Here is an 18,989-nt window from a genome sequence, read left to right as displayed (position 1 = left end):
GACTTAGAAAGTCTGCTGTGACATTTTCTAGTCCTGGGATATGTATGGCTGTAATTCCTACAAGTGGCACTCTGCCCAAAAGAGGATTTCTACTGTGAGGTTCATCAGCTTTCTGCTCCTGGTTCCTCTTTGTTCGGCTATATACTTGACAACTGACCTGTTTGATTCTATTTTTATACAGCCACCTCTTATATGGTCTTGGAAAGTTTCTAAGGCCCTTGTACTGCTTTTAATTCCAGCAGATTTGATGGAAGATGCTTTTCCTGGTTTGTCCAGGTTCCTTGCACCAATGTTTCTCCCATCTGGGCACCCCGACCTGTGTTGCTCGCATCTGTTTAAGAAACGTGCATGGGACTAAGACAAGGCATTGCTGAGATCTGAACTCAGGATCTCCTGTTTACAAGACAGCCGCTTTAACCAACTAAGCCACAGTGCCATTGACTTGTAATTCTTACCCAGTGCACTGGGTGTAGTGTTTGTCCTTTTCCCAGGTTTCGGGTATCTTCCCACCACTTTAATTCCTGTTTTGTGTGTGGGTGTAACAAGATTCTTGGTCTCATATGTATTACTGCCCATTTTCTGACGCTTAATGTTGAAGCGAATTTCCCTAGGAGCTTCATGCATTCTTCTGCTGAAGTCCTGGTAGCTTTCCTGAGCTTCTTTGTTGCATGGCTATGTCTTGCCTCTTTGCGTCTGGTAGTCTCACTTCTCATTTTGCTGTATCAAATTCTACCCCCAGAAATCTTAACAGCTGAGTGGGCATGAGATGGCTCTTGTCTCTGTTTATTAACCAACTGTGGTGTTCCAGAAAGGTTATACCATCTTCTGGTCTTGTTGGAGTTTCTCCAGACTCCCTGATTTTACCCGGATGTCGTCCAGGTATGGGTATATATCTACCCCTCTTCTCATTTCTGCCACTAGAGGGGCTAGAACCTTTATAAACGTCCTTGGGGAAGTCGCCAGACCAAATGGCAGTGCTGTATACTGATAATGATCTTGATTTACTGTAAACCTTAGGCATCTTTGGTGTCCCTTTGTTATGGGCACCTGTAGATAAGCATCTTCTAAGTCTTATTGCCACCATCCAGTCTCCTGGTTGTAGCTCTTGAATAATCAGGTTCACACTTCTTAGGTTTAGAATTGCTCTGTACTCCCTTGTAGGTTTCCTTACTAGAAAAATTCTGGAAATTTCACTTCCTCTTCCCGAGGACCCTTCTTTATTACTTCTGCTTGTAATAATTTCTTTAAAGCCGAATTATTCTGCCTTCTTTTTTCCTTGGACTGTATCCATGTTATTAAGAACATATTTCTTCTTGGCATCTCTCTAATTCTATACTGTACCCCTGATGAATGGTGTAATACCCAATTGTCCTGTATCATTTGGGCCCATGTTGCCGAAAAACTGCTTCAGTCGCCCTCCTACTGGCAACTGTCACAAAAAAAACGGTCCTGGCCGTCCCTCCATGTTCTTTGTCTTGGAGATGACCTGCCAGGTCTATATGCCTTTGCTTCCTTATATTGGTTTCTATTAGCCTGTTGGAAACCGAATCTTCTGCTTTCTTGAGGCAAAAAATGCTCTTACCTCCTGATGCTTTTGTTATTATTGCATCCAGTTTGTTACCGAAGAGGAACTCACCTTCAATGGTAATCCACACAAGTTGTTCTTTGATGCTGTGTCAGCCATCCACTGTCTGAGCCATAAAGCCCTTCTTGCTGATACCGCCAGCACCATAGATTTTGATGCTCATTTTACTTCGGACAGTGCTTAAGAATAGCACTTCTTTCCACACCTTTGTGTATTGCTTCTTCAATGTTGGCAACTATGGCAGGTATGAGGATGTTCCTGCGGTAACGTATGTTTTCTTCCATACGTATCATCTTCCTATCCATAGCGTCCTCCAATGACGCAAGTTCCTTATTGGAATTGTGGTCTTCTCTACTAATCTGGAAATAGCAGTATCCACCTTTGGGCTGACATCCCAAAATTTTACCTCCTCTTGTGGGAATGGATACATCTTCCCAAACCTTTTAGGCGTAAATACTCTGGCGTCTGGTTGTGCCAACTCCACCTGAATGAGGTCCTTAACTACTTGATGGATAGTGAAGATTCTACCTTTTTAAAGCAGCCGCAGTACTAGCAGCAGTAGCCGCAGTAGTAGCAGTAGCAACAGCAGCCTGCTTAGCCTGTCAAAGCAGGCCAGTACAGAAACCCTTGAAGCAGCCAGGACACTTTTTGTCTTGCCCCATAATATTTATCTTTTTTGTGGGTTAACTGCTCAATGTCTTCCAGTTCCAAACCTGTATCATGGCTTTGATGAGTGGATCCACCCTTTCTACATCAAATTCAGATTCCTTCTTGAATATCTTGATCTGATGAATCCATTTCACTCTCTGACACATGAAAACAATCAATTTCAGACCCATATGATGAAAAACTTTTCCCCTTATCCAGACTTCACATAATTACTTCCCTATTAGGGCTGGTTTCTCAAAAGCTGAACACCAATTAGTTTTCTTAGCAACCTTTCATTTATGTTGCAGGGATTCCCCCATCCCTTTGAAGATCCTGCTTCTGGGAGGGTAACCACCGAACTAATTTATAAAAACAAAATAAATACTAAACATACACCCTAATGTACATATACCATCTCTCTTTCCCATGCAGAACTAAAACTAAGGACTCACCTATTCTTGGGAACTGAAGTTTGGGTGTTTCCATTTTTGAATCCATATCCAGCACTTGGCTTCTCCCTGCTGAGCGTTCCATGCTGCAGCTTTCACTCACACATACACCGTGTGGTCGTCGCTTCTCTGACGTCATCAAGTGCTCGTGCACGGCTCGCGTGTCTGTACGCATTTGCTGGCGTGCCGTGACGCGCACGCTCCCGAGCGGCCGCCTGCACTGTACCCTTTTACCGCAGTATCTCAGATACACATGCGGTCAATATTAACTTCCTTCGGTTCGCAGCAGAATTACTGGGGTAGTTCACCGCCGCGTTCCATACGCTAGTGCGGTCAATTGAGCCTCCTCTGCTCGCAGCTATGGCTGCTCCCCTCTCCGCCTGTAGCGGGCTGCTGGGTACTTTACCGCAGCGTACCATACGCTTATGCGGTGAGTCTGGGCCTCCACGGCTCCCAGCTGCAGCTGCTGTGCGCCTTTGATCGGTCATGTGCGGCTGCAGCTGTTCCCCCCCCCCCCCCAACAGGGGCTCCCCCGACTCTAAGGGGTCTCCGTCTCACCACCCGTAGGCGCATCGCGGAGCTTCAGGGCAGAGAGGCTGAGACCCTGGCTATCTGCACAAGGTGCAGTAGGTGAGTCCTGTTAGAAAATAAAAAATCCTACTCCTAGCTGTGAGGACAGGAAAAAGACTAAGGTGCAGGTAGAGGGAGGGGCCTAATATGGCCTACCTGCAAAAGTCTACTACTCCCTGTCCTACCTAGAGTGAGAAGGGATTAACCCAATGGTGCCCACTGCCAGGGTGATCAGGAAATTAACGTTTAAATCAAATATCACAGGAGAAGTCTTTCAAATAAGAAATCACATTACGTGCAAAACAGACCACGTCATATATTTGCTGGAGTGCCCTTGTGGCCTCCAGCACGTGGGTAAGACCACAAGATCAGTTCATCTAAGAATCTTGGAACACCTCAGTAACAGAAAGGTCTTAATGCACAGCGTCTCAAGACATTTCAGTGTATTCCACCAGGGCGACCCGCAGGTCTTAAATACCAGGGGATAGAGCAGGTGCCAAAACACTGGAGAGGGGGAAACAGAGATACTCAATTAAGCAAGAAAGAGACCTATTGGATTCACAGACTAAAAACTTTGACACCAAAAGGCCCAAATATTGATATAGAACTTGGTGTATTTTTAATGTAAAAATTAGAAATACAGGCGTCACCTACACGAATCAACGGTATACTCTGAACTACATCCTTTCAATACGCCATTTAGCCTTTTAAACTAGATGGTTTCGATTGGGCACCATTTTTAATTTAACTACTATTGTTTTTGAATTTCTAGTAAGTATTTTTATATGATGTATTTTTTAAAGATATATTATGTATTTTTAAGATATTATATATGAAAATATATAAAGGTTTTATTACACATATTTGAAATTATATATATATATGTTAATTTAAAAAATATTTTGTAATAACTTTTTAACATGTTTCCAACAGACATGTATACATTTTTTTTATTAATTATAATACACATATTGTGGCATTTTAAGTATGTAATCAATTCAACCATTTTTTATCTATTGAAAGAATGGAGTTCTATAAATATAATTTAAAAGTATATTTTGTATCTGATCATTGGAATTATGATTTTCCTGTCCTTTTCTGTTCCTTTTTTTATGATCTGTCCATCTCTTTTGGGGAGCTATTATGGAACAAGAAGAAACCCAGCAAAGAAAACCAAACAATGGAAGACTTCAGTATTAGTTTTACAGGAGTAGATTTTGTGTTAGAATAATTACTATACACAAGAACTGTTCGTATGAAAGAATGAGTGTCACTTTTCCACTTTAATTTTATGACAAATCAGCAGTAGTGGATCATAAGCTTAAATTGTGTATATTCCATTCACAGTTTAATAAGCAATGTCTCACAATTTAATTCTTAGAATGCTTTATATCTTTGTATGTATTTCGTGAACCCCTTTAAGGGGTTAACAATTACTGTGTATTTTTATCACTTAATTTATGACGAATCAGCAGTAGTGGATCATAAGCTTAATTGTGTACATACCGGTCACAATTTAAGAAGCATTGTCTTACAATTTAATTCTTAGAATACTTTATATTCTTGTATATATTTTTTGATCCCATTAAAGGGGTAAACAATTACTATGTTATTTTTTATTTGGTCGTATTAGGGACTATTATGAAGCCTTTCACATGCACCACTCGAGTTTCTGTTATAACCAATAGGAGCAGAATTAAGACTTTATTAGTGTAGGTAGAGGAAAATGAATAACACTCCTGACTAAGCTAGATTGCTACTAGCGAAACACGTAGAGTGAACAGAGAGCCGACGTGACCAGGAAATCGTGACTTCATAGCATTGCGTGGAGCAGAATGCCATTCCTAGCGGCCGCTATTGGGAGAGACAAGGCAAACCCAGGAGCAAACACTCACATCGGCGTCCGCGTCGGAGGGGAGAGAGACTGTCCTCATCAGAAAATATATCATTTTATGCCCTGAATGGTATAAACAAATGTGAGTCCATTCAGGGGGATTTTATCATTGTGTGCATTGTTTATTAAAAGTTTTAACATACTGCACCATCAGTCCCTTTTCTCCTTTCCCTGTCAAAGATTCTACTGTACCTACAACCACCAGCAATATTTGCACCTACCAATACAGCAAATATAGAGCACATGGGTTGCTGATAACCAAAAGGGTCCTGCTGTTTTCAACCAACTCCAATTAGTGTCTGGGGTTCTGTGTGCCAGAACGGGACTGGGTATTGCGGGTGTCACCACTATTGACAGGGATAGCCCTGAAGACCTTCCAGGGGATCCCGTCAACAGACAGCAATGACTACCAGCATGTGAAGGCTATTTTACTATGCCAATATGTCCTCACTCCGGAGGCATATCAGGGAATGTTCCGGTCTGGAGAGAAGACTGTCCGGGAGACTCACATGATATTTACCACCCGACTCATCCAGCATGGCACCCAGTGGGTGGAGGGCCACAAAGTCACCAAGTATCACAGTTTGCTGGACTTAATATTCAAGGAGCCTGTTTTACAGCGGTGCCAGATGGTGGTGAGGGATTGGGTCTTTGACCGTAAGCCCGCCACTTGCCAGGATGCAGCCAGCCTGGCTGATGAATATGTGACCATCCGTGCACTGTCGGGCAAGAAGGCGCCTGCCCAGAATGGAGCCACTCCAGCCCGGGCACACAGGGACACTGAGTCCAACAACAGCACTCCACACTGGAAGCCGAAAGCAGCTGCAGAGGGGAGTACTGTACACCCAAGACAGCAGAATTCAGGCACGAGAGGCGGTGCTACCAGTGCAATCGGACTGGGCACATCAAGCCAGATTGTCCGGAGCTGCACCTGTCCAACAATCCCCCTCAGGGGCAACGCGCACAAGCTGCGAGGCCACTCGCCACCATGGGACTGGCACACACAGATGAGAAGCAAGCAGCCGTCCAGCAAGTGCAGCAGTGGACCCAGACGGAGAATTCTACCCCTTCAGCCAGTGGCAGAGTCTACTCTGCAGATGGGCATCAGATTGCAATGGTCGGGTTGCAGCCTAATGATGTGAGGACGAAGCATTTGCGGCCAGTGACCATCGGAGATCGCCTGGCAGCCACACCCGCTCGACTCCGGTGACACTGCTGCACTGGTGAGACCTGATATGGTCAACCCAGAGGATCCCGGGAACAGGAATGCAGGTCACATGTCAGACGGGGGACCTACTGTAGGTCAATCCAGGTTGGGGTGCCGGTCGAAGTATGAGGGATATAGGTGTTTTGCCTGGGTTGGATACTGAGGTGCTACTCGGTAACGACCTAGGGCACCTCATCTGCTCATTTGACGCTCCAGACAGAGTGTGGACAGGTAGAAGACAGCTAGTGGTACCCAGAGAGTATAGGCAGCAGTTACTGCAGGTTGCCCACTCCATTTCACTAGCTGGGCATTATGGGGTCACTCGAATTAAAGCCCGGCTATTGCAGCGTTTCTACTGGTCGGGTGTATCCAGGGCATTGGCAGACTTTTGCCGGTCCTGTGGTGCCTGCCAGCCAGTAGGCAAGGCGGGTGACCATGTGAAGGCTCCCCTGAACCCACTACCTGTCATTGGGGAACCCTTTCAGAGAGTAGCTATGGACATAGTGGGACCCCTGAAGATCCCTAGCTGGACTGGCAAGCGCTACATACTCACGGTGGTGTATTTTGTCACCAGGTACCCCGAGGCTGTAGCACTAGCCACCACTGAAGCTAGCACAGTGGCTAAGGCATTGATTGTGATTTTCTCTAGAGTAGGATTTCCTAGTGAGATTCTAACTGATCAAGGGTCGCCATGCATGTCTGAATTGCACCACTGTCTCTGGGATTCATGCGGGGTATAACACCAGCGCACGACCGCTTACCACCCCCAGACAAACAGACTGTGTGAGCGGTTCAATGGCACCCTGAAGCATATGCAGCATTTGCTGTTTGCATACCGAGAGGTACCGCATTGAGCTTTATGATTTAAAATCCTGAGGGATCTTCTAACAAAGAGAAACTCGTAGATTGCGAGTTCTCAAAACAAGCAGCGACTTACACACGTTGCACAAAGCAGGAAAAAGCACAGGTTCTCTGTCACTTAGTTTAGTGCCACCAGGCGAAGATGGACACGGTCAGAACGCTATCGATCCTGGGACAGTCCACGGATTGTCCCCAGTGTGAGGGATATGGACTACCGAACACCGGTCAGGCAAAGACAGTGCTGGAGGATCTAGAGAGGCATGAAGCGAATATAGCTTCACCTGAGGCGTGCATAGCCTTACCTGAGGATACAGAGGCATCCACTTCTGCCAGGAAACAGGAGGATTGTCCACCCCTGACAAGAGGAATCAGATGGCGAGCATGATCCAGGGAGTGCAGCCGTGGTAGCCCAGGTGGCCAACAGTTTCCTAGATACAGGGCTTGTCTTTCTCATTGCCACCTGGGGTGAGTGGGTCACCTTCGAGCAGAGGATATAGCTACTTGCGGCTTCTCAAGGTGTACAGCCCGTAAGACCCCGGCAGAATCCAGACGAGCCACCTCTACATAAAGTGTTACACTACACAGTTTTTAGCAAGTTTGTAGATGGCACGGATAAAATTGACGGATTGAAAAAAATATTTGAAAATCAGTGTCTCCGGTACCGTGTGCCAGAATGGCTCTGGGTTTTGCGGTTGTCACCGCTATTGACTGGAGCAGCCCCAGAAACCCTCCTGACAGTACAGTCAACCGGCATATAAAAGGCTTTACTATTGACTGACTGCCCTTGCTCCAGAGGCATACCGTGGCATGTTTAGGTCGGCGGAGGACCACCACCAGGAAACCTACATGCGGTTTGCATCAAGACTGATCTTGCAGGGCACTCAGTGGGTGGAGGTATGTAATGCTACAAAGTACCACAGCTTACTGGACTTGATATTTAAAGAACAGTTTCTACTGCGGTGCCCACCTGAGTTGAGAGGTTGGGTCTTTGACCGCAAGCCAGTCACTTGTATGGGTGCAGTCAACTTGGCTGATGAATATGTTACCATTCGTGCCCTGTCCCACAATACAGGGGTTGCCCCGAATGGAGCCAGTTCGGCTCGGGCAACCAACAGCACTCCACATTGGAAGCCAAAACAAGCTGCTATGGGGGGTACACTAAAGACCGCAGAATTTAGGCACGAGTGTCACGGGAGACAAACCATTTACACCTTTTTAACCGGATCATACATTGAGCAAAACAAGATCATGAAATAAATTGTAGTTTAATCACTTAAAATAGTCAAACTCACAATACAGTCAAAACTAAACACTTACTTGGGAACTGGGATAACAACCTAACTTTCCAAGGTGCAGGGAATCCTAAATTAAGGATTTTCCCCTGATACCAGTTGCAAAAACAGGATAGAAAATTCCAGGCAGCTTTAGCTGAAGCGGCCCTTTCTTGCTGGAAACTTAGAATCTGGAGAATCTATAAACGTTGGAGAACTCAAAATCTGATTTGCATAACGGGTTATAATACCTCAGACTTTTCATTCCCAGAATACTATCCCCCTATCAGAAAGCGTTAGAATATCCTCAACAACCAATCTGAGACAAACTGGTAGAAACAACAGGGTTACCTGGAAATCTGAATGAACCAAGGTGCATGTGCCATTTGGCACCTTTGACCCTGGTTTCCTGAATGCCACCCGTGGTGACGGCTCCTGCCAGTCTGGTGGGGCAGATGGACATGCAAATAGCATCCATTGATCTCAGGACGTGGATGCTTTGAGTCCTTCCCTCCTGCCCAAATGGTCTTGGCACCTCCATATCCTAGATTCCCTTTGAGGCCAAATGGGCTAGGTAGACATCAGGTCTCCTATGCAAATATTTTAGGCTGACTGCATGGATTTTTATACATTACAGTATAACACACTCTGAACCATACTTTAAGTATAAACCTTGGGGACCCTTATATACGTGTGGGAAATTAGTTGGGGATATCTGGGCTCAAAAACCAGGAGTCTGAGGGACACCATTACCAATGTAATTCACCCTGCGAAACCACAAATAGTGCCTGCACACTAGGTAGAATCAGGGAATCAACAGTAGCTGGGCCCCAAGAACTCCTGCAAACAGAAGGAATACATTTTCGCCCCAAAATCCCACCTAAAACGTACACACCCAAAATCTGGAGTTTCTACGACACAGGGAACCCCAAACGCCCCTAAACAGGTCAGGTTTTTCTATACTTTACAACGGACTTCCATAACCCACAAACCCAATACTGGTTCAGGGACAGCTTGGCACTAAATGGGGTACCCCTGTTATCTAGGGATCCCCGCAGCTACAGGAACACTTTTCATCCCTGTGCCTCATGTGACCACGTTCTCGGAAACGAACATAGCGGCCGCGGTTGGGATTTTATGCTGATTTGAGTTCCAGGAGATTTGGACTAACTTGCTGTCAGGAGGGACCAAGTTCTCAGAAGAGAACGTAGCGGTGGCGTATGGAATGTTATGCCGATTTGGGTTCCAGGAGATTCCGGGCTAAGTCCTGGTCAGGGTAAAACTCTCCCATAGAGTTCCCTGCACCTACAAAAGTCTTGTTTTCGACCTCAGTCCCAAAGTAAGTGTGTATCTTTTTGTCTGTATTTTGTGTTCCATTGTGTGTAAGCGAATTTATGCAGAATAAATTACAATTTATTTCATTACCTTGTTATGCAATAAGATGTAAATAATGATATAAAGATGTAAATAATCTGGTCTCCCGTGACAGAGATATTGTCCATTTGAGGGACCCCTGTGGAGGTGAAAAGTGGGAGCGCGAGTATTAACCGCATGTAGCGTGCTCGCAGAGGTGTCATACGTGACAGAAGTTCTCTTACAAATTACAATTGGGCTCAAGACCGCCATTATTTATTATACATTCCGCCACATACTATTAATTTTCATGACCTGTGCGCCAAGGTTATAGGATGGTCATTTGGAATGAACACAAAAACACATAAATAAAGGCAGTTTCAGATTGCAAATTCCCAGGACCTACAGTAATTTAGATTCTGAGACAATTATGGTGATGAAAATATGAGCGCATGTATCACAGGATTGTAGACTCATTTAGGTACTCAATGAAGGTGTGTACGTGATTAAACAGTCCACTCCCTATCCTCAAATGTATATTTTATATTCTTGTCTTGGCTTATTACTGGGCATTACACTTACAGTAATTACCTGCAAATGTTGGCACTTTGCAATATTCCCACTTTCTGGTCGCACAACCCTGACCCTCACCCTTAAGACCTTTGCTTACATGAGCAGTTCTCACTACTCGAGACAGCACAGGAATATAATACCCAGCTCTGGGATGCTCACCTCTACCGTTCTCATTACCCCACAATTATTCCTGCTATAACACTTGCTTTCTATAATTAAATGGCACATGTATCAATGTGCTATATATTTACTTCACAAATCCCATAAAGAGTGACTTTGTCCGTATCCACATACACAAACCTAAACTAATTGTCTAAATTCATGAGGACATTGTTACAGTCACAGGCTTTCTGGTTGTGGTGCAGCACGAGCCTTCGGGGAGGGGTGTTCTACTAGCCCAATAGTCTTATAAGAGGATTCTTGTAAATAACAATAGCAAATTAGAAGCTTAAAAAACTGAGTCCTATTTTCTTCCAATGCGACACCGTTATTGAAACTTAATTTGGCTATAAATTAGGATTAATCATTAAATAAAAATCAAAGTTGAAAGAAATTGTATGTGTTCTACATTAAAATGGTATTTGAGCTCAAATATTCCAATTGACAGTTTTGACAAATGTACATGGCTTAGATATATCCTCATCAAGTAGTTTAATCACGTTACGCTAGCAGGCCACATTAGGTTACAATGGTTTGCAATACTACTTACAAGAAGTTCTTTTAAACTCTTTCTTTCTCTACCTCCATCAGATGCACAAGGCGCGGGATCTGCTAAACCTGTGCAATGAAATAATTCATTTCGGTGATCTACCCATGTCGGTCCAGGGTTTTCTGTGGAGGTACAGCAGCTATCAACCTTTCCATCTTTGGTCTGGTCACTGTGTACCATGCCTGAGGTCTCTTGATTACAGCTTCCCTGTTTTGTAGTCTAGAAACAAAGAGAAAATGGATTGACAGGGAAATCATTTAGGGGGAGATGTAACCAGTGTAAGAAAAACTAAAACGTAAAGTATTATCAGGATTATTATTTTTGGGGGAGGATTACAGAAGACCGAAGGTCACGACTGTATCCTATATTAAAAAAAGATCAGTGCGTAAAGAAAAAAACACACAAAAATCCCCCAAACACTTCACGTTTAAAAAGACGCAAGCTCATTAGTACAACTGAAGGTCAAATGCTTTAGAAACTACACTGGTAGCATGTTATTACATATTCACATTTTAGAGGTAAAATGTTTATTTTGCATTATATTATATTTAGAGGTTGCCCAAAAAGTGAAACATTCACGTTCCAATGATTAGCACGGGCACGTGTGTGTGTGTGTGTGTATATGGAATACGTTACCATTGGTGAGGATGGCAATGAAGAGACAGCATTCTGTGTATAATATATATATATATATATATATATATATATATATATATATTTAGAGTCTAGTCACAGAATCTGACGTCCAGCGACAATCTGGGATTACTACATGACATAATGCTGCCTGGCCATCCAACAGAATTCTCTGCATCGATATTCCATGAACCTTTATAAATGTACCCCTACGACTCACCCACTCCTTACCCTCACGCTTCCAGTCTGGCAGTATACCCGCGATCAAAGATCAGAAACTCAGTCACAGTACCGCTTAGTGAAGCAAGCCATACCGCCACAGTACACATGCGCAGTCTGGTTACCCGGGATGCGTTGTAGAGCCAGCTGATTCAACAGCTGACAAGCTCATTCTTGAACAAAATGGAGTAGGACTGTGTCCACTTAGCATTTCGGCAGTAGGCAGACTTATTCAAAATGGCCGTCCATTTACCTGTGCGGGACACTTGTGATTGAACTTTTGCAGGTTTTTGTAATTGTTTTATTGTTTTGGTGATTGCATGCACTTGGGTATTGGTATATAAGTCACACAAATTCATTGTTTCATTGCATCCCCCCAAAAGAAGATCCCTCCGTGCGGATCTAAACGTTGGATTTTGTGACTATACATACATACATAACTTTTTTTGATTATACACTGCGTGCTGTCTCTTCATTGCCTTCCTCATCGATAGTAATATATTCCCAGTATTATTATATGGGACAAGCACCAGGCCCTTGACCATTGCTACCGGTGTGCCAGCTATCCTTTTCACTGTATGTATGTATGTAGGCATATACATACAGGACAACAAAGTAAAGTAAATTTGTATAGTTCTGCAAATTATTTCCTAGAGTGAATTAAATATTTTAAAAAATGTCAATTTTTGAAAACATTTTGTTCAATAAAAAGCAAGTTACAGTAGAGTTAAGCCGTGTACGGCTGTTCCTATTTTAATTGCAATAATCCTGTAATCCATTGTCCCCTACTGTCTGTTCAGTTACAATTAAAAAACACAATTATAAATGTAAACATTCTACAAATGGTTAAAGGGTCACCATTTTCAGAGACTTAAAAGGCCATCATGAATTTTCAAAGAATTTTGCTATACCTTCTCTACACAATTTTAAAATCAATATAACATTCTAGCCATATTGTACCATATCAAAACCCTGCAGAAACAATGGCAGGTCTTTTTTTAACAAGATTACTGCAACAGGTTTAAGCCGTAGTCCTCACAGAACCCTTTTGTTTTGCCTATTTGTTTCGGACTATAAGCTTTTAAAACATGAAGTGTCCAGCAGGTTAAAAATTAGCTTTCTAAAGGTTATCACATTAATCTCAGAAACTAGAGAATAAAAATCATGATTAACACTAAATATAGCATCTGCAAGTAACTGATTTTCAATTAGAAAGACACTCCATTATCAAACACACAAGCCATTCAATATTTAAAGGAAATATGCTTAAAAATAGTTTTTGCCCATCATTCTGAATTTTGTAAGAAATACCCTTCAACGATCCACATCATTGCAATTTTTGAAACATTGCAGCATTCTTACCTTGTGTAGGTATGATCCCCAATGAAAAGGGTAAGCATTATGTGTGCAGTTCGTTTTGCTTTTAGCGTTCAATCTTACAGTATACAATATACATTGAAAAGGCAAAAAAAGAAATAACTTTGACAAGCAGCTATTTGTATAATATTTTGCCTAAATGTTTTAAAGCAGAAAGTCGCTATTTTTTTAAATACAGATTTGAAGCAGGGGGGCTCCAGAGCTGAGCACTTAATTTCAGCTGCGCAGACCCCCTGCTTTTAAAGATACTGGCACCCCCTTCAGAGGGAAGTATCACTTTCAATGTCCTGCGGCCCGCAGGGCCCTGGAACTTTGAAAAGCAGCCATATAGTGAACCCTGGAGTGGCTACAAGCCCCCACTATGGAGGTAAGAACCTCTGGAAGCAGTGGGAATCATATCAGAAATATAAGGAATGTAAAAACAGTTGCAAAAAGGGCAATCATATTAAAAATGAAAAAAAAAAAGAATTGAAACAGAAATAAAGATCAACCCTAAAAAGATCTAAGTACTGTGACGGCGCAACAACGATCACTAATACAGGTGTGATCCCGTTTGGTTACCTCTGATCCATGTTTTGGGGTTCTAGACTCAGCTCTTGAACACAACTGTTGTATATGCATAACCTGTAATTGTGCAACAAAAATTTGTGTTTTTGCCTTTCCAGGGATGCCAGCAAGCAGGGATTGCTAGGCAATGAGTTTCAAGGGGGCTGAAAGTGTTTTTGCGGAGAAAGTGTTGTCAGAATGTGTCTAAGTAGTCGGGGTCCAGAGTTGCTGGATACCACAAAAATGTACCCGGGAATCAGGCTTGAGCCCAGGATACATACAGGCACAATGTCCCGGCCATATCGCCCATTGAAAACGCTTGCGCGACTCACCGCTAGGGTTCCCTGCTTCAGCATAGCACAGGAAGGTAAATGGGGCATAGGGATGCAAAGTGTCCGGTAACTATGAGGGGTCCCTAGGTTAAGGGGGAAACCCAGTTAATGCCCAGTTAACTAGTATATAGGTTCTGGGATGCTCCAACCGTACATAAGGTTGAGAGAGAATTTTTAAGTCCAAGTCTATTTGATAGTGTGTGGGGAATATAGGTTAGAAAGAAATAAAGTGCAGCTTTTTATTCTATTCCCCATAACCAGAGGCTTAGGACATGTAAAAGTATATTTTATTAACATTGTGTTTAAAATATAAGATGTATTGTTGTGCATGGTATTATGAGCTGGGACATCAGAACCAATGTTTTGAGTGAGCCACTGAGCCTACTCAAAGACATTGGACATGAAAGCAACAGAGGAATCCTAAGGTGTGAAGACCATTTGGGCAGGACGGAAAGGCTCAAGTAACCACATCCTGGGATGAATGGAAGTCCTCCAGACTACCATTTGTCCCAGCAGACTTGGAGGAGCCAGACCCAGCTGATGGCTTCTGAATAGCAAGTGGCAAACTTGCGCACGCCCATGGCCGATTCAGAATCCCCACTTGCCCGTCTTCACAGGAGCGGCATCGCTCTGATTGGCTGGGAAGAAAGTTTCCATGCTGTGATTGGTTGTAGTATTTCATGAATGAACTCAGAAATACTATAAGAATCCTCTCAGTCAATCACCCGAGAGATTCTCAAGCGCGAAAACAGCAGCGGGATATTTGAATGTACCAAAAGATGCTCGCTGAGAAATAGAAAGAGACCGGCTCCAGAAAATCCACGGCTAAATATTTTCTAAGTCCAGCTTTTTGCGGCCAAGTTCTCAAAAGCGAACGTAGCGGTCACGGCTAAGATTGCTAGACGATTTTAGTTCCAAGATGTTTGGAGCCAACTCCCGGTCAAGCAAATTCAAGTCCTCCGGAGGGAAGAGAGCGGTGGCATCTGGAACTTCATGCCGATTTGAGTTCCAGGACATTTCGGGCTATGTTCCGGTCAAAGGAAGACTCATGTTTAACGTTCAATTTAGCTAGGAAAGTCGAGTTTTTTACCCCAGGTCCTAAGTGTGTCTCTTATGTCGTTTGTGTATCATTGCGTGCATGCCTTTTCCTGCGAATAAATGTACAATTTATTTCATTTACCTGTTTTGCTCAATGTATGATCCTGGTAAAAAGGTGCAAATGCCTGGTCTCCTGTGACAAGTACGTCAAAAACAAAATAATAAAATAATAAAATAGGACACTTTTCAGTGTGAGATGGGAAGGCATTTTTTATTGGAGATAAGGAAAAAGCAGAGGTATTAAACAAATTCTTTCCCTCTGTATTTACCAGGCTCAGTACCACAAGAATGGCGTAAAGCAGACATAATGCCTTACGGCCTTGACCCCGCTGCCTACTACAGCGTCCGCTGTACGGACGAGAGCCCTCCCCTCAATGGCGCCGGGCCCGCTGCGAGTGGGGGCCGCAGCGCTGGGGCGAGAGCTGCTCCTGCTCAATAGAATTGAGAGCAGGACTCGCGTCGAGCGATACGGCACGCCCCCCGGCGGTTCAGCCAATGAGGGCGAACCTGCCGGGTGACGTCATGGCCGCGCCCCCGTCACTCCCCCGCCACGCCCCCCCACCCCCCAGGTCGCTCTTCCTGCAGTGAGCTGCAGACCAGGTAATCGGCTGCACGTGCCGCCAATTTCATGGGCGCGCGTTGCAGCGGAGATACCGGGGCCTTATCCTTACTTAAAAAAGAGAGCTATTAATGCAGCCACCAACACTCAAGATGAAAACTGTACTATGCTGCAATATTTCCTGCAGTGCGAATCCTACTGGGGTCTACCTGTCTGTAAGAGACGCACAGTAAGAGACTGAATCAGTCAGTCCCTCTACCTGCACGCCTTTAACAGGCGATAGCAGGGGGGGTTTATTTAAATTTAATATTACAGTATTGTAGCTGGGGGTCTACGAAGCTGAACCGCATTGATTTCAGGTCCGGGGACACCATACTTCCCGAGACAGAGGCCCCGTTATGGGGTGCCCGTATCGCCGCCATGTTAAAATCCTGTGGGTCACGTGACAATGGGATTTAAATCCTGCAGGGGGATACCGGCACCCCATAACGAAGCCTGTAACTTGGGAAGCAGGGGGTCCCCGAGGCTGAAATCAATGCGGTTCAGCTCAGGAGACACCCTGCTCATGTACACTAGTATTAAAAATAAAATGTAAGCAACTCCATTACATTAGCGGCTAACAGCTAAGGCAATGAAGGGGTTAAGGCAGATTACCAGGTTTATTGGAGGCAGAGGGGGTGAGTGAAAGGGGCAATAGCCCCAGGGTGGGTGGTTAGGCCTACCGGTTGGGTAGGCATGGCGGGGGGGGGGGGGGGGGTGGAGGGGGAGTGGTTAACCCCTTAATTACCCAGGTGGCTACTAACCGCTAAAGTGATTAAGGGGTTAATGGCCAGTAGTTTGTTTTTTTTGGTGGTGCCCACTGAATAAGAGGAAGACGAGGATGGCCTTCATCCTGGAATGGATAAGTAGAACTTTAATTTACTACTGTATATGCTGGCTGCTTAATGTTTTGGTTATGTTTTAAATGGGCAAATTAGCTATTATCCAGATATGGATAATAGGGAATTTGCCCATTAGAATACTGTATGGGGGGGTTGAATGTATTTTATTGATGTCTTGTACTGTAATGTTTATTGGGGGTAGAGGGATTGAGTGAAGGGGGCAAAAGCCCCCGGGGTGAGTGGATAGGCATCTCGGTTGGGCCGTGGGAGGGGTTAACCCTTTCATTACTACCGCTAAGGTAATGAAGGGGTTAACCCCTGCCGCAACCTTCCCGGAAGGCCCAACCACCCACCCTGGGGCTATTACCCCCTTCACTCACCCCCTCTGCCTCCAATAAACCTTGTAGTCAGCCTTAACCCCCTTCATTGCTTTAGCTGTTAGCAGCTAAGGTAATGAAGCTGCTTACATTTTATTTTTAATACTAGTGTGGGGGAGCAGGGAGTCTCCTGATCTGAACTGCATTGATATCAGCCTCGGGGACCCCTTAGTTCCCGAAATACAGGCCCCGGTATCTCCTGCAATGTTAAATTCTGACGTCACGTGACAGGAGTATTTTAACATTGCAGGAGATACAGGCACCCCATAAACAGGGCCCGTATCTCGGGAAGCAGGGGGTACCTGAGGCTGAAATCAATGCGGTTCAGCTCAGGAGACCCCCTGCTCATGTACACTATTACTAAAAATAAAATGTAAGCAGCTTCATTACCTTAGCGGCTACACGCTACGGTAATGTTTTATTGGCTTTTGATACTAGTGTGCGGGAGCAGGGGGGTCTTCTGAGGTGAACCGCTTTGATTTCAGCCTCTGGGACCCCCTACTTCCCAAGATGGATACCCCATAACTGGACCTCTATCTGTAGGATTCAAATCCCACGTGATCCACAGGGTTTTTAACATTGCGGGGATACCGGTATCTCGGGAAGCAGGGTGTCCCGGACCTGAAAGCAATGTGGTTCACCTCCGGAGACACCTAGATACAATACTGTAATAGTAAAATTAAATAAAACCCTCACGATCGCTGTTAGAGGCACGCAGGTAGAGTGACTGATTCAGTCTCTCTTACTGCATATCTCTTACAGACAGGTAGACCCCGGTAGGATTCACACAGCAGGGAACCCTGCTATGTTAATCCGATGGGCCACTAGTCTGCTGCCGTCAACCTAGCGAGGATCTCGGGAAAAATCTTGAAAATTTACGAGAAATGGTCAAATCTTGGTGGCTGTATCTGTAAGTCGTAACCAGGGAATTACAGACCTGTAAGCATCAATAGTGGGGAAGCTACTTTAAGGTTTAGTATGGAATAATATTCAGGAATACTTAATTGATAACAAAATTACTAGTAATAGTCAGCATGTTTTTATGAAGGATAGGTCATGCCAAACTAACCTTATTAGTTTCTTTGAGAAGGTATGTCAAATTTAGACCAGCGTAATGCAATTGATGTGGTCAACTTAGATTTTGCAAAGGCTTTTGATACAGTGCCACACAAGAAGTTAGTGTACAAAATAAAATAAAAAATATTTGCATCTGGATTAAAAACTGGTGTGTTTTTCAACCAGAGTTCCTAAGAACCTTTGGATTCCGCAGGCACCCATAAAGGATTCCCTGCAATATTCAGGTCTTTTGAAAATTGGTGCAAATACAGACAAATTTGCATTTGACCTCAGAGAGAGGGTTGGGGTTCCTTACAGTGCATCTGATCTCAGATGTGCTACTGAAGGTTTGGGGGGGGGGGGAGGAGGTGAGGGGGGGTGTTCCCCATAATTTCACAATATAATTACAGGATTCCTTAACGAAAAAAAAAAAAAAAAATGAGACTGGAAACTACTGGGTGGGAGGATAGACAATTTTTTCAGGTTGGGCTAAAGTTGTAAGTGGGGTATTACAAGGATAAGTACTGGGCCCCCTGTTTTTTTAACTTATTTATTAATGACCTTGAAGTTGGCAGAGTGAAAATAGGATGATGCCAGATCCTGAACGAGACTCCATATTGTCTCTACACGCACATATATTTGCTTGGTGTACACTTAGATAATGAAAATTAGTAGATGTAGGAAAACATGCTGATGTGCAGATGTGCAGTATTACAGTCCAGGGCTGATAAATTCAGAACAGGGCCTAAATGAAGAATAGGAAGATATACAGTAAATCACAAGTTGTGACA

The 18,989-nt window shown here is 44.0% G+C and overlaps 1 protein-coding gene across 7 annotated transcripts in view; it reads right to left on the bottom strand.

Moving 5' to 3' along the window:
• GGNBP2 (gametogenetin binding protein 2) overlaps window positions 1–18,989 on the bottom strand; it is a 186,805-nt gene that overhangs the window by 14,047 nt on the left and 153,769 nt on the right. For all 7 annotated transcript variants that reach the window (XM_075589491.1, XM_075589490.1, XM_075589485.1 and 4 more), the window contains one exon: window positions 11,121–11,339. In XM_075589491.1, the coding sequence (XP_075445606.1) occupies window positions 11,121–11,339 (219 nt within the window). The remainder of the gene's footprint in view (window positions 1–11,120; window positions 11,340–18,989) is intronic.

Source organism: Ascaphus truei, chromosome 3 (assembly GCF_040206685.1).
Source record: "Ascaphus truei isolate aAscTru1 chromosome 3, aAscTru1.hap1, whole genome shotgun sequence".
Classification (NCBI taxonomy): Eukaryota; Metazoa; Chordata; class Amphibia; order Anura; family Ascaphidae; genus Ascaphus; species Ascaphus truei.
The sequence above is the reverse complement of the archived record's forward strand: the minus strand, read 5'-3'. Positions and strand labels throughout refer to the sequence as shown.